The 14,566-nt window shown below is 34.9% G+C and overlaps 2 protein-coding genes across 3 annotated transcripts; one reads left to right on the top strand and one right to left on the bottom strand.

Annotated features, from left to right (window-relative positions):
* Positions 1 to 41: 41 nt before the first annotated feature.
* Positions 42 to 4,738, bottom strand: LOC18594577 (protein CYSTEINE-RICH TRANSMEMBRANE MODULE 9-like). 2 transcript variants are annotated; one of them, XM_088807853.1, is made up of 3 exons: positions 4,524 to 4,738; positions 4,115 to 4,301; positions 42 to 789 (listed from the first exon to the last, which is right to left on the bottom strand). In XM_088807853.1, exons 1-3 carry the CDS (start codon positions 4,552 to 4,554, stop codon positions 741 to 743), a joined length of 267 nt encoding a protein of 88 aa, XP_088663979.1. In that variant the 5' UTR covers positions 4,555 to 4,738; the 3' UTR covers positions 42 to 740. The 2 variants fall into 2 exon arrangements, with proteins under 2 accessions (XP_088663979.1, XP_017980072.1); XM_018124583.2 differs by lacking the exon at positions 42 to 789 and adding an exon at positions 3,690 to 3,984 and having other exon boundaries at positions 4,524 to 4,699.
* Positions 4,739 to 11,082: 6,344 nt separating this feature from the next.
* Positions 11,083 to 13,077, top strand: BRG3 (SBP (S-ribonuclease binding protein) family protein). Its single transcript, XM_018124066.2, has 3 exons — positions 11,083 to 11,339; positions 11,434 to 11,812; positions 12,238 to 13,077. Exons 1-3 carry the CDS (start codon positions 11,284 to 11,286, stop codon positions 12,868 to 12,870), a joined length of 1,068 nt encoding a protein of 355 aa, XP_017979555.2. The 5' UTR covers positions 11,083 to 11,283; the 3' UTR covers positions 12,871 to 13,077.
* The last annotated feature ends 1,489 nt before the right edge of the window (positions 13,078 to 14,566 follow it).

Raw genomic sequence — 14,566 nt, 5'->3', positions numbered from 1 at the left:
TATACTTATTTAAAAAATTAAATTCGAAACCCCTTATCAAATAAAAAAAATGAAATGTTATTGATTTGTTTGTCGATACTCTTGTACGGGCTTTACAACATTGTGGTTAGACGAAAACCTAAGAAAAGTTCAGGGTCCAAACAAGAGAATACAGCAACGAACTACAATAGAAGATCCACAATCAATCAACTTCAATTCACCCCTCGTTTTCGCCACCTCAACTTGCTTCTTAAACTCATCCATCTTTTCCCTCATTTCCTCTTCGATTCTCACTTGTAAAGCCCCTATTCTCCTCTCCAATTCCCTCTCTTTCTTCTCACTCTCGCCTTTCTCTTTCTCTCAATCAACAATCCTTTTCTTTTCTAGTCCTCTTTCTAACTCAGACTCCTCCTTGTTCGCCTCTTGTACTTCACTCGTCCAAGTGATCACATCATGTTGATTGTTCAAGCCTCGGCTTCAAGCTCAATCGCTCTCGCCGCCATCGATTCTTGGAACACCTTCTCCTCCTACCACCCATCCCATTTCTCCTCTCATTTCTTCTTCTTTGTTATGTAGTTGATCCATTTCTAGTCTCAGTTTCTTCGTCTTTTCCTTCGCTTCTTTCTTCTCGTTGCTCTGTTCCAACTCCTAGCTCTTAAGGGCTTCGATTTTGCTTGCCAGTTCGGTTAGTTTGACTTCATCAGCGTCGTACAAGTTTTTCGCCATCTGAATCTCCGCCTCGCCATTGATGACTGTTGAATCTACCATTTTCTTAAAATCCAGTTCGGCTTCTTTATTTTCTTTTTGCTCCTTTAGTACGAATTTTCCATGAAAATGAGAGGAAAAGAAAAGAAAAATAAAGTGATGAAACAATAAATAATGGTTAAGGAAAATAAAAATAAAATCAAGATTTAAGACTAAAATATAATAACAAATAATTAGTTGGTACTATTTTTCGAATGGCCTTCATGAGATGTTAATTTTTTTTGTATGTAATTATACTCTCGAACCCAAACTCAGTTATATAAACCGGCCTTTGTCCTTTTTAATCAACCTAATACAAGTTTAGGATATCAGATAGATTCAATTAAGCACAAATCTTAAATATTAATATAGAATCTTAAATTATAAAAAGAAATTTTTTTATCTTTCCATGTAGAATTTAAAATTTTAATATATAAATTATTTTTTGATAAATCTACTTATTGAAAATATTTAAATATTATTTTTTAAAAAGAATGTTTAAATATTATTAATATATAAGTTTTTTAATAAAATCTACCTTTTGATTCCACTTCTTACAAAATTGCAAAAAAATTAGTGGGTTCATAATATTATTAAATATATAAAACTCTAAAAAGATAATATAATACACCACTCTCATGAATATGGGTTCGCCCATACGTAGAAGCTAATGGGACTTAGATAGTTATGCCTTTACCTGCTAACCATAAAGCATTCAGCTTATCCTTATCTCACATATAAGAACCAACCTATTACCATCAGGCAGGCTATGCAATGTGAGTTAGATGCCCCAGGAGTTAATGGGACTTGGATAGTTATGCCTTTACCTGCTAACTCTCATGCAATTGGATACAAATGGGTCTACAAAGTTAAGCTTAATTCTGATAGTGAGATATAAAGCAAGGTTGGAAGCTAACAATTCTAATCAAAAGGCTAGTTTTGATTACCAAGAGACGTTTAGCCCAGTAGCTACGCATACAACAATTAGATTGTTTTTTGGCTTTAACTACTATTAAAAGGTGGTATCTTCCCCAATTTGATATCAACAATGCTTTTTTGAATGGTGACTTGAATGAGACTGTTTTTATGGAGTTACCATAGAGATACCAAGTTCAGGGAGAATTTTCATCTAATTTTCACTTGGTGTGAAAATTACGTAAATCTCTCCATGTACTTAAACAGGCATTAAGATAGTGAAACACGAAGTTCACTTGTTGTTTGCTGACAAATGGTTTTCAACAATTGAGGGCAGTTTACTCTTTATTCACTAAGAGTACAAATAATGGAGGTTTTACTGCATTAATAGTTTATGTTGATGACATAGTGATTGATAGCACCTCTATGCAACTTAGAAATGAGGTAAAGAATTACTCAAGTTCCAAATTCAAATTGAAAGACTTAGGAAAACTCAAATACTTTCTTGGACTTGAGGTGGCTCGAGCTTGACAGTGGTATCTTATTATGCCAGAGAAAATGCACATTAGATATCCTAGAAGAATTTGGCCTCTTGGGTGCAAAACCGGTCTCAACACCCATTGATTATAAACATAAAATTTCTAAGACTGAGAAAAAGGATCACTTGCTTGATAGCACAGTGTATAGACAGTTGAGAGGGAAATTATTGTACCTCACATTAACTAGGCCTGACATTTCTTATGTTGTCCATGTTCTTTCACAGTACATGGACAAGCCTAGTGAGGCTAACCAAAAACTAGGCTTCAGAGCTTTAAAGTATCTTAAAGGAGTACCAGGACAGGGCATCTTGTTATCAATTGAATCTGATTTAAATTTGCAAGCTCACAATAGCAATGATTGGGTTGGTTGCCTTGATACTAGAAGGTCTGTCACGAGTTATGGGTGCTGCTTGGTGAGTCACTTATAAGCTGAAAGGCAAAGAAACAAAGTGTTGTGGCAAAAGGTCAACTGAAGCTATGTATCGAGCAATGGCAGCAACGTGTTGTGAGGTTATGTGGTTGATATTTCTGCTGAAAGATTTTAATATTAAGCATCTTAGTGCAGTAAAGTTGTTCTGTGATAACCAGCTCTTCATATATGTAGGAATCCTATATTCCACTAACAAACTAAAAAGCATATAGAAATGAACTACCATTTCATCAGAGAAAAGGTACAAAAGGTCTCATAGCTTCCTGCTATGTGTCTACTAAAATGCATTTGACTGATTTATTCACAAAAGCACTACAACTGAGACCTTTCAAGCATTTCCTAAGTAAGATTAGTATTATGAACATCCATAATACTCACCTTGAAGGGGAGAATTAGATACAAGATTATTATCTTAGTTAAATATGGTATTTATATTTATTGCTTTACTTACTGCTTTCACTGCTGTAAATAGGTAGATGGAATTCTACTGCTGTAAATAGGTGATAACAGACAAACAGTACTCGCAGAGATTTTTTCTTCCCCAATTTTATCCCCTCCAATTTCTGTTATTTTATACCTAATACAACCAGCTCTCTACAAATAACTAGGATTCTTGTATCAACTTTTCTTTGAGGAATAAAAATACGAACCTTCCTTCTCTCTGGTTTGCAAATATTCGATTATTCTCAAAGATGAAGTCTCTTGATCAGGAAATTTGTTATTTAATATTTTCTAATTAAATCACAATTGAAGGCTTTCTTAAACTAATATCTTAATGACTCAAAACCAGTTAAATGATAATTGATTAGCTCTTAGGTAATCCGTTAATTAATGTGCCAAAGTTTTGTGGAGCATAGTCTATTCTGCCTCGCAATACAAGGTTTTGTAAATCTTGACCAGCTAGCTTTACCTTAATTTTTCCTTCTGTGGTACACAATTATTCAAGTTGGATTTTAATGCATCCACTAACGCAATATACTCAAATTTCATCCCTCTTGCTTCTTACGTTTTATCCATTATATATCAAATGACGAATGTCGAAAAGTTGGAAAAATTAATAACATCTAGACCGAATAAAAGAGACATTAAAATTGTCTTTAATATTTGAATTACTAACGTTAAATCTAACATCGCATAGTATTTGATTGAATGAGTACATAAGATCTTAATATTTTTATTCCTTATAAGACATCAAAAATAGTACAAAAATAACTCCATTAAGTAGAGAAATTATAAGCATGATTAATGTAGCCTAGATGGGAAATCAAGAGAGAAAATAAAACTTGGTGCCTTATCAAGATTTAGGCATGCATCTAGGGTGGGCTTGATTAGCAAAAGCACATATCCAACACACAGCAGCAACATAAGGCAGCAAAACTGCATGGGATTCAAGGAAACGAAGTGTTGGGAACTATATATAATCAATGAAGAAAATGAAACACACCCGACAATGAATAATACAAACGTGTAGAGAGATAAGAGAGACCAAATTATAACCTCCACTCACCATCCTTTCCAAAAGTCATCACCTTTGCTTTGCGTGTGGACAGGAGGAGCATGTCGGGGGTACTCAGCTCCTCCCATAGTGGGATAACCAACAGGTGGTGGCGGAGCATTAGCATGCATTTCCACCGCCTTTTCTGCTGGATAGCATTGTTGAGGTGGTTGATATACCTCGCTTGGTCGAGGATATGCTATCAAAAACACCGATTTAATTTAATTAGCCATTCCAAATCACCATTAAAGACTACTTTAATTTACCTACGACATGAAACTACGTTTGATTGTGCAACTGTGAAACTTTTAACCACAAACAAAATCAATCTTACTGTCAAAAATCTCGATTACCATGATCAGTTTACAGCTAGCTAGCAAAGTACATGTATACATCAATCATTCTTCAAAGAAAAACTTACCAGGAGCTTGTTGTTGATCATAGTGTGCCATGACTAGAGCCGAAGAGGATGTTGTTGAGATCTAACTGTGTGTTGGTTCAAGTCAATTTGCTTAAGAGAGTGAAGAATTAGGAAATTGAGGAGGGGCTGGATTTGATAGGTACTTGTATGGAAGAGCTAGCTTGTTGGACAGGGCTTACAAGAGAGTCAACCAAACCCAAAACGCGTACAAAACAAGAAAAGAAAATTCATAAACAATGACCTAATGGATGGAGCTGCATGATCAGGACTGAATCAATAACGACCATCCATGTAAAAACAAGTTACATGCTTTGCTTCATTAGGTGCCTACAATCTGTAATTGAATCTCCATTTTTTTTGTTGTTCTAGCTCTCAAATTTATCTCAAAATTTTCGAATGCCGGCCTCCTTCAATCGCATTAATTATCAATAATTAATCTTTTTTAGCTTTTTTCAGCAAAATTTAAGCAAGGATTGATTTTGAACTATTCAAAGAAGAAGAAGCAATTCTCTTCTATCATATAAATTTTATTTTGTCCAATCATCTCTAGATTCGAACCTAAAATTTTTAAGATAAAATTTCAAGTTTTAATCGAATAAAATTTCCCTACAATAGATTTGTCTAGAGATTTTTAAAGTATCCTAATTGTACCTTTGCATGGATATTTGACCAAAATTTTACTAAATCGACTAATTATAAATGCCTTTTAGATGAACAAAAAATCTTTCAAAAAGGATTTTGCAATGAAATTCTTGAAGGAGAAGTGGTGAAAATGAAAAGAACAAATCTTTCTTGCTTAATTTTCTGTTTTTTCAGAATTAGTATCCAAAAAGTATTTATGAGATGGAAATAGTGGTTGAAATTAAGTAAAAAAAAATCTTTAATATTTCAATAAGTTGTTATCATAACTCGCAATATAAAAAATACTTGATTTTCGAGCTTCAAATAATAAAATGCACTTACACAAAATATTTAGTTTAATGTTAAATACATATACTTATTTAAAAAGTTAAATTTGAAACCCCTTATCAAATAAAAAAAATGAAATGTTATTGATTTGCTTGTTGATACTATTTTACGGGCTTTACAACTGTGTGGTTAGATGAAAACCTAAAAAGGGATTAGGGTCCAAACAAGAGAAATGAAGCCCAACTCGAAAAATAGAGTGGGCCGCAATCCAAATTAAGTTTCTTTACTTACAAGGTGGGATTAATTAGGCTTTGGAATACACTTGGACTATAATTTTCTTTTTTTTTTTTTTGGACTATAATTTCTCAGGCATATGCTGAATTCTACATCAACCTCTTTTATGTGTACAATAACTTATTTGCTTCATAATAATTTTTTTACAATCATAGCAAAACAACAAATCAAGTAATCATAATTTACTTAAATGGCATTCCCAAATATATATATATATATATATATATATATATATAATCAACCCTTCATAATCACTTCTTAACTTGCATAACCCCAAAACCTTATTAGAATAAATTATTATTTAAGCTTTTTCCATCAACAACTTTAATCATTGGATGAACAAATTTAAGGACTTTTACACTTGATTGAATTCCATTTATGGATTTTATTATTTTCAAAATGAAATGGAGAAATGCAAACCTTTTACCCTATTTCCCTATCCCCTCCTTCCAAAAGTAAGTTTTGCATCAAAATCTTTTTCTCTTTCTAGTAAGTGGGTAACATACTGAAAAGTGAAGAGAAAAATCTTTTTGTGTTTTATAAATAAAGGAAAATAAAAGTACACTGTCACCACATTTCTTCTAATAAATGCAACAGGAAGAGGGATCAGAGGGTAGAAATAGAGAAAAGACAACAATGTAGCTGTGAGCTGTGATGTCAAAATGGGCAGTGGTTTATTGCAATATATGTAGATGCTTTGGGTTGTTGCAGCTGCAAACCAATTAGATAGGCAATATATATTTGAGTGTACAAACATGTCAAAATTGGTGAAAGCAACCCAACAACATATCACTGTTTTGACAGTGAATTGTCCTTGAAAAAAATGCAGGCCTAATCCAATTCAATTCATTTCAATCCCCACACCAACGCACACACACAAACACACCATGCTTTCGCTGAACAGATTTAGGAAATGAATGTCAAATATTACTTTGTCTTAAAGTGGGACAAGTGTGGGAGATATGCACATGGAAAAGATCAGATCAGATCAGATCAGAGAGAGGGAGAGGGAGAGAAAAATGAATAAACAAAATTAATAAATAATGTACTATATATTGGGAAATGTGTCATTGATATACCTATTGCAAAGGCAGGTACAAAAACACTTGGCCATTTTTAGGCCCATTTTCCCTTGAAATTTTCCAACAGAGGTATTTATTTTTTGCCCATTTGCATTATTCATGCAAAGTTGACAGTGAAGTCACGTTTGCCCTAAGGGGTTGTGTGCCCACCCCAAAGAAAGGTCACCATTTTGTTCAATAATTAGATTTGGAGGAGTGAATAAATGTGCCCTTACACTGAAGAAACAGAGAATCAAGTACCCCCTTGTAGCTTCACTACTCTTGGGACCCCACATGTGCAGTTCCTTCCCAAACCTAACGGTCAAATTTGCTGGCATTTTCTAATTTAAAGCTGACTGCTCTTTAGCTTATGCATGTCCCCTTAGTAGAAGGAAGGTATGTTTCCAATTAAAGAAATAATGATAGCTCCAACACATCCCCCTACATCAAACATTTCATTAACACTACACTTGGTAGGAGATAAAAGAATAAGGTTTAACAAAGAAAAAATTGGAATTGTGGAGATAAAATTTTTAAATTTCACAAACGAGTTATAAGTTATCACATATTCATTAAGTGAACCGGAAGAGAGGGGGGGGGGGGGGGGGGGAATCCATACATGTTCAAAAGTTATGATTTTGTTTATAATACATCTTCATGGAGATGATGATGATGATGAAGGAGATTCCCAAAGACAGAAAGGGGGAGAAGGGAAATTAGATCTTGAGATTCTCATTGTGTGAGAGAGCAAAAGGTCGGATATCACATGAAGAATGCACAAAACCATTAACTTTAACAAGTTGAATGTAAGAAAAAGGTTAAAGGGAAACCTCCACAAACCCAAGCCAATTGGTGTAATATAGAATTAGTTGCCCTTAAAAGAGGGGAAGCACAAACAAACATGATCTCTCTCTCTCTCTCTCTCTCTCTTATATTCCCTTTCTTTCAACTATTTGTTATGTCCTTACCATGACAGCATGCATTCAAGAACAATTATAAACCATCCAATTATCTCTTCTTCTTTTTTTTTGACATTAAAGTAAGATCACCTTTTATAATTTACTTTGCCTTTATATGTGGTCTCTTTTGTGATTTCGGTGCTGTGTTGAATGAAAGTATAGTTGATAGGGTTGGGTTTCTGTGGGCAATAATGGAGCTTAGAAAAAAAAATGAAGAAAAAAGAGAAATGAAGAAAAGTGCAATGAACAAAGAATCCATCAATCTGCTTTACATCTACTCTCTCCTTGTTATGGGGTATCTATCTTTTCTAGGTAAATGAAATTTTACAACAATTTTCACCCTAATAACCTAACTCTCTGCATTATTACTACTTCTTTTCCAAGCAGTTGCATGACAGGGAAATATGAGCCTTGGAGGCACCCATATATTAATGCATTATGGTCCTTCTTTGTCTGTACGGCCTGCCTTACAGGGCACACTTTCTTATAGCCCCATGCGGGTTTATGATAATTAAAACTTTAATAACCCATTTAAGATAAATCAAAGTATATTATATTTTCTTTATTCGAATATAAAATAATCTCCTCTCAAAACGTCCGATGGGTGCAACGAGGGCCAAGTACAACTTCTGAAAACCTTAGTTGGCATTGAGCTTAATTATTAGCAACATCAAAAGATTTTTGTTTGTTAATCAAAGGACTGATCTATTTGTCATTTTGTCTCCTTAAATGAAGCTAATTTGTCTACTCTTGCTTGAGTAACTTGATTTTTAAAAATGTTCAAACTATAGTGGGAAACAGTCAGAGAAATACTGCTCACATTTGGTTTCTTAATCAAGATAGAGATTTCCCTTGGAAGCATCAACTAGTACATAATTGTTACTATGTGACATATAAAATAATCGCTATGTGTTTGTCCTTGTGCCTTAAATCCACAAACTCAAAAATTGACATGTTTTCGGTCAAGGAATATCTAGATCTTCAAATCCGGCTCTGCCATGATAAAATCAAAGAGGTCTCGAAGAGAAGATGTGACAATTAAATATAAATTTTCTTCTTAAATGTTTTTGAAGAAGAGGGATTCGAACCTGAGCTTTTGAATAAACCCTAAACTCTTTTCCGAATTTCAAACTATCCCTTTTCAAAGTTGATGATTTCTTAAACAGTTGTCCCACTTTGAACCTTAGCGGCCAAGGGTTGCTAAAAGAGTTGTGAAACGTCTTGAGGTGTATTGAAGAATATGGTATCCAGTATTTGAGAATATGAGTTGCATCCATTCTTTCAAGGTCACCGATTAGGTAAGATTGATTGGCACGTCAACATTCGGACCCGGTCAATATAATTTGCTTTGCCAAATTTAATGGACCTAGAATTCCATGCCCTTCTCCTTTGGAAATTTCCATCCCACACATACAATATATCACCCATTGAAATTCTATTCATCCGTAGCACAAAATCTTTGAAAAACTATTTTCCATCAAACAAGAAATTATTATATAAAATTGTTCGTAAAATTCATCGATTGCGATAAATTTATGAAATAAATAAAAAGTGTGAACTCATGGGTGCTAACCTAATTGATCAAGCCCCGTAACTGACGTGAATCAAAGGAAGAAGCATTTACAAATTACCGAATTTCTCATTGAATGGTTTACCTTTCAATTATTCAAAGCCCTAATGGCCTTGTAGCATAAACTCAAAGCTTGACTTGCGCAGGCATAAATCAGCACAATTAATTAAAGATGTAAAGGCAATTACTGAGCATTAAGCACGCGTTAGCAGACTAATAGCACCTCAGTGGTTCGACAGTATACATCAATTATAAGAAACATAGTTTACATTAAACGTTAAAATGTCCAACGAACAAATTCACATATATAGTCTCCATTTTTGTGGTAAGTTACATTGAATGTCTAGCTGATGCCCCCACCAATTCATTAGGTGAAGGATAAAATAAAGGACAACCCTAAAACCCTACATTAGCTTAGGTTATGTTTATATTATATATATGTTTGCCCATGCCTAGCTTAGCTATGAACTTGCCCACATTCCATACGCCCACAATTAAACCTTTAACTCTATCTGGCTAATATTGAGACTTCTTAATTATCAATTTAGTCAAACTGATAAAATTTTTCTGTGGGTATATAGAGTTGATTTTACCTTGCAATAAGTGACCAACACTTTCTCTCTCTCTGTGTCTCTCTAGATGTAAAAACAAGTCTTACAGTGATAAAATTTTGATATGCTGATAATAAATACAAAAGTCAACCTTTCTATCATCTTCTAAAGCAATGTAGCTAAGAGTATCATCTACGTAATTACATAAATCTTAAATTCCTATAAAACCTAAGTACGTGAAAACTGTTTAAATAAACATCTAATTTGATGGTTTTGATATAGTGTTAATGAATTATTTAATTTAACATTGAAATTGGGATTGAAACATAATTTTAATCGTAACACCTAAGAGATAACCGATTGAGGAGGATGAGATAAACAAGAAAAACATTTAAGTGGGAGATATTTAACTTGATTTTGTGAATAGCAATAGGAGGGGAAGGGAAATTTGGACACGTGGCATAAGGAAATGCCAAAAAATGAGGCTAAACGTTTCCCATGAGACCAGCATGGATGCAATCAAAATCAATAGAAAAAGCCAAAAGACCAGCCCTTCCCGGGTACATCGTACCTTTCCCTAATCTCTCTCTCCCTCTTTCTCAACACCTGCCTAGGCCCAGCTAAAGTCCTCTGCCCTTTTTTTTTTCGTTACAATCTTGCCACGCTGGTACTCCCCACGTGGGGTCCCGCAACTCTGCTTGTCGTCATATTCTCTCACCGTGTCTTACACGTGTACTCGTGGACCCCACTTCATTTGACGTTGTTTCAGTAAAAGGTGGAAAAACACCAGAGCTGCTTACGTGGAAGATGTAGACGTGGCAGATACCCTGGCTGTCAGTTCATTAAATCTGTCATCAGTCATCACAGGCAGTTAAGTAAGAAGACGGTAAAAACCCGGTATTGTTAAAACCCAGAAATACCCCCACAGAGATGCTTAAATTACGGACTAGATTTCTAGATGTGTGTGTTACTTTTTAATGGAACGGGATTGATTAGATTAGAGTGAAGTAGGAGGGGAAGGGGAAGAGGATAATTTGGTAAACGAATCCTAAAATAGACAAGAGAACCCAAACCAACAAACAAATCTGCTTTCACGTACGCTTACTTTTCTCCATATAAATCTATCTCAAATTGAACACCCACAAATAAAAAATAAAAAACTAAAAACATAAAGAAAGAAATTATTTGATTTTTATTTATTATTCTTTCAAGTTTCTCACTCTCTCTCTAAACCGAACCAATCCCTAAATAAACCCCACCATACGGCCTTGCCACCTCTATTGCATGCCCCTCCTCCCCTCTCTCTCTCTCTCTCTCTCTCATTCCATCCTTCTTAAAAGCCAAAACAACTCTCCTTCGAAAACAAGAAGAAACCAAAAGCAGAGCAAACTCAGACGCAAACTTTTTCTTTAGTCTATGGCTGTTGAAGCAAGGCATCTTAATCTCTTCCGTCCTCAATTCTTAGGAAACAGGTACCCTTCTGATCAGCTTGATTCTTTAAACAATGAGATAACGCGCATCTACTGTAAAATCAAAGATTTATACGTCGGTTTCTTTTTCTTTCAGGGAAATGATGAATCCCATTGAAGCAAACGGGAACATCTTTCAAACCCAGATGGGATATGGGGTACCATTATCAGGAACGACGACGGCGGCGACGGAAGGACTGCTTCCTTTCTACAACTCTGTGGTTACTGATTCAATCCATCAGAAGCCTGCAGCGATCAAATCCGAGAGTACTTTGACATACAACAATCTTCCTCTACCGAGGAAGCGTTCTAGAGATTCCATTAATCCAATCCTTTCTTTCCCTTCTCTACAACAACAACAACAACAACCCCACAACAACAAAAGTTCTTGCTCTCCTCTCTCGTTTCTTGGCCATGATATTTCCTTCCATATTGAGCAGCAAGAGTTGGATATTGATCACCTCATCTCCCAACATGTAAGTCTCTCTTATTATTAATATAATCTTTTCTTTTTTCTTGTTTTTGAAACGTGAAAACTCATTGGATTTGGAACACGTAATCGGGTTTCATCTCATTTATGATCCATTTAAGCTGAAATTCAAGGGATTTCAAGTTTTAATCGCTGTAATTTAATAAATTTTAATCCCTTTTGCTTAAAATTCATTATACTTAAAGTTTAATCCATCTTTGCAAATATCCCATCTCAATTGAAAGTTTAAGTTTTAACTATTTTTTTGTGAGAGAACTTTTTTCTTCTTAAACCTGCATTTTGTAAGAAAGAAAGTGGCACTAAGGGACAAGTTCATTTGCATTGATTTATACTTGGTTTTTTTTTTCTTAATTTATTATCTTTTCCTGAAAAATTAATATTGATGGATTTTTGGGGTTTTTTTTGGTTTAGATGGAGAAAGTGAGGATGGAAATAGAGGAAAGGAGGAAGAGGCAAGCAAGGAAAATAATGGAGGCAATAGAAGGAGGAATAATGAAGAAACTAAGAGCCAAAGAGGAAGAAATTGAGAAGATTGGGAAATTAAATTGGGCACTTGAAGAGAGGGTGAAGTCACTCTGCATAGAGAACCAAATTTGGAGAGACTTGGCTCAAACCAACGAGGCCACGGCCAACGCCCTACGGACCAACCTAGAACAAGTCCTTGCGGCGCAGCTTAAGGACGAGCGCACCCGCGGCGTAGGAAAAGAGGAGGCAGCGGCAGAGGAGGTTGATGATGCGCAATCTAGTTGCGGCAGCAGTTGGGAAGTGGAGAGGCGCACGTTAGCAGTGGAAGGAGGGGAGAGGAAATTGGTGAAGAATGATCATAATAATAATAATAATAATGGTAATAATAATAATAATAACAATAATGAGGAAAGTGGTACAAGCAGCAGATTGTGCAAGAATTGTAGGAAGGAAGAACCGTGTGTGTTGCTGTTACCATGCAGGCATCTGTGTTTGTGTACTGCTTGTGGCTCTAGCCTTCACATTTGCCCGATCTGTAAATCCACCAAAAATGCTAGTGTTCATGTTAACATGTCTTAACTACCCAAAAATAATTTAAATACACACCCAAAAAAAAAAACTGAAATGTTGAAAACTCAAATTTTGTAATTAGTTAGATGAATTCTTTCTCTTTATTTTTTTAACCTTTGGGTTTTCTTCTTTTTTTTTTTTTCCAAGACAATGAAGATACAATTTCAACTTTTTGAGTGAAAAATATTTACCTTATTAAATTTATTTTAAGAGAAACGAGGGGGAAAAGCGAGGAAATGGAAATGTGCAATAAGTCTGCATTTATTTATTTTTATTTTTCTTTTTAAATAATTGATTATTTACTTTGTCCTGTCGAAGTGAACTACGGGGCCGATGATGGGGGCGCATGTTAGCAATTTGAGTTCAAAGAAACGAAGGCGAAAGGGAGGGAGGGAGGGAGGGAGGGGTGGGACCCACATGGGGGCATCTACCCCGACAGATATAGGGAGAGCAGAAACCAAGAAAAGGGTAGATGGGAGCGTGGGGTGACGCGCGAGAAGGAGTGGAGTCAACGAGGTGGGGAGTGAAAGGGACAGGTGTGAGGCAAACGCTGGCACGTAGGACGCGCGCAAATGTCGCTGTTGTTTGTGATGCCGCTGTTTGGCAGTAGTCCCACTCACTCACTCCTTTCTTTCTTTTTTGCTTTTCTTTCGTCGTCCTGCACACAACCAAACGCACGGTTTCAACAGTTTCTTTTCCCTTTTATTCTTTTTCTTAAAAAATTAAAAATAAATATTATATTCTCCCAAAAAATGATTTAAAAAATATATATTGATACTATCAAATATCTTTTTTTTTCGTTTTTCTTTTAATTTATAACATTTTTTTCTAAACTAGTATTAGAATTAATTATTTAAAAACAATCTCTAAAAGCATCGTACAATACAATAAAAGAAGAATAAATTTATTTGTTGTTTATAAAAGAGAGAACAGGAAAAGATTAATTTATAAGACACGAGAAAGAAAGGTGCGAGGATAGGAGCAGAGCCTAAAGTGGTAAAAAGGACACTGGGAAGCAACACCCAACTAAATAAAAGTACGAAAAAGGTCTTTCTCTTCTTTCCGCCGTATTTTAAACGTCGACTTTATTATTATTATTATTATTATTATTAAGTAATAAGAAATTAATGAAATAAATAAATAAGCAAATAAAAAGGGTGAAAGCATCTTATCTATCAGAGGTAGGTTTATGAATCAAAGTTGAAAACGATGATGATCTGCTCTGATCTGATCTGATAAGTTGAAGGAGAGAGGTGTAGGGTGGTGGTTGGAGGAGGCGCATCCCACGCACGTTACCCTGTTGCCGTCTATCTTTTGTCACCATCAATACTGACTAGATTCACACTGCCAACTTTTCTATTATTGGTTTTTTCACATTATTGCATGTAATATTATTTTCGAAATTATACTCCTACCACTTATTTATTAATTTTTTTTAATTATTGTAAAACAGTAATGTGACAATTGTTGCAAAGTTTAATTATTCCACCGTCATTTGCTAAATTTGGCAGTTGGTTTCTATGCTTTATCACGCTGAAAAATGGTCCATTCAAATTGGTTTTATTAACTCACAATGAGTTGGTACGGCACTCCTCCTTCAATTATTACCACTTTTTTTTTTTTTGGCATGTTTATCGATCACTGCGAAAATATGAAGAGTTCAGATTGTGTGCAGAACATGAATATTAATATTCATAAAATTTAT

Source organism: Theobroma cacao, chromosome 7 (genome assembly GCF_053813885.1).
Source record: "Theobroma cacao isolate CCN51 chromosome 7, ASM5381388v1, whole genome shotgun sequence".
In the NCBI taxonomy this organism is placed as follows: Eukaryota; Viridiplantae; Streptophyta; class Magnoliopsida; order Malvales; family Malvaceae; genus Theobroma; species Theobroma cacao.
This window is presented reverse-complemented; position numbering and strand designations above follow the sequence as displayed.

What these genes read in the sequence shown, in the direction of transcription:
- BRG3 (XM_018124066.2), top strand. Translation starts at nt 11,284, where the DNA reads ATGGCTGTTGAAGCAAGGCATCTTAATCTCTTCCGTCCTCAATTCTTA. An exon ending in CCTCAATTCTTAGGAAACAG is followed by an intron (nt 11,340 to 11,433) that starts GTACCCTTCTGA and finishes TTTTTCTTTCAG; the next exon opens with GGAAATGATGAATCCCATTG. An exon ending in ATCACCTCATCTCCCAACAT is followed by an intron (nt 11,813 to 12,237) that starts GTAAGTCTCTCT and finishes TTTTTGGTTTAG; the next exon opens with ATGGAGAAAGTGAGGATGGA.
- LOC18594577 (XM_088807853.1), bottom strand. Translation starts at nt 4,554, where the DNA reads ATGGCACACTATGATCAACAACAAGCTCCTG. An exon ending in TGATCAACAACAAGCTCCTG is followed by an intron (nt 4,302 to 4,523) that starts GTAAGTTTTTCT and finishes TGTTTTTGATAG; the next exon opens with CATATCCTCGACCAAGCGAG. An exon ending in GATGACTTTTGGAAAGGATG is followed by an intron (nt 790 to 4,114) that starts GTGAGTGGAGGT and finishes TTCGTACTAAAG; the next exon opens with GAGCAAAAAGAAAATAAAGA.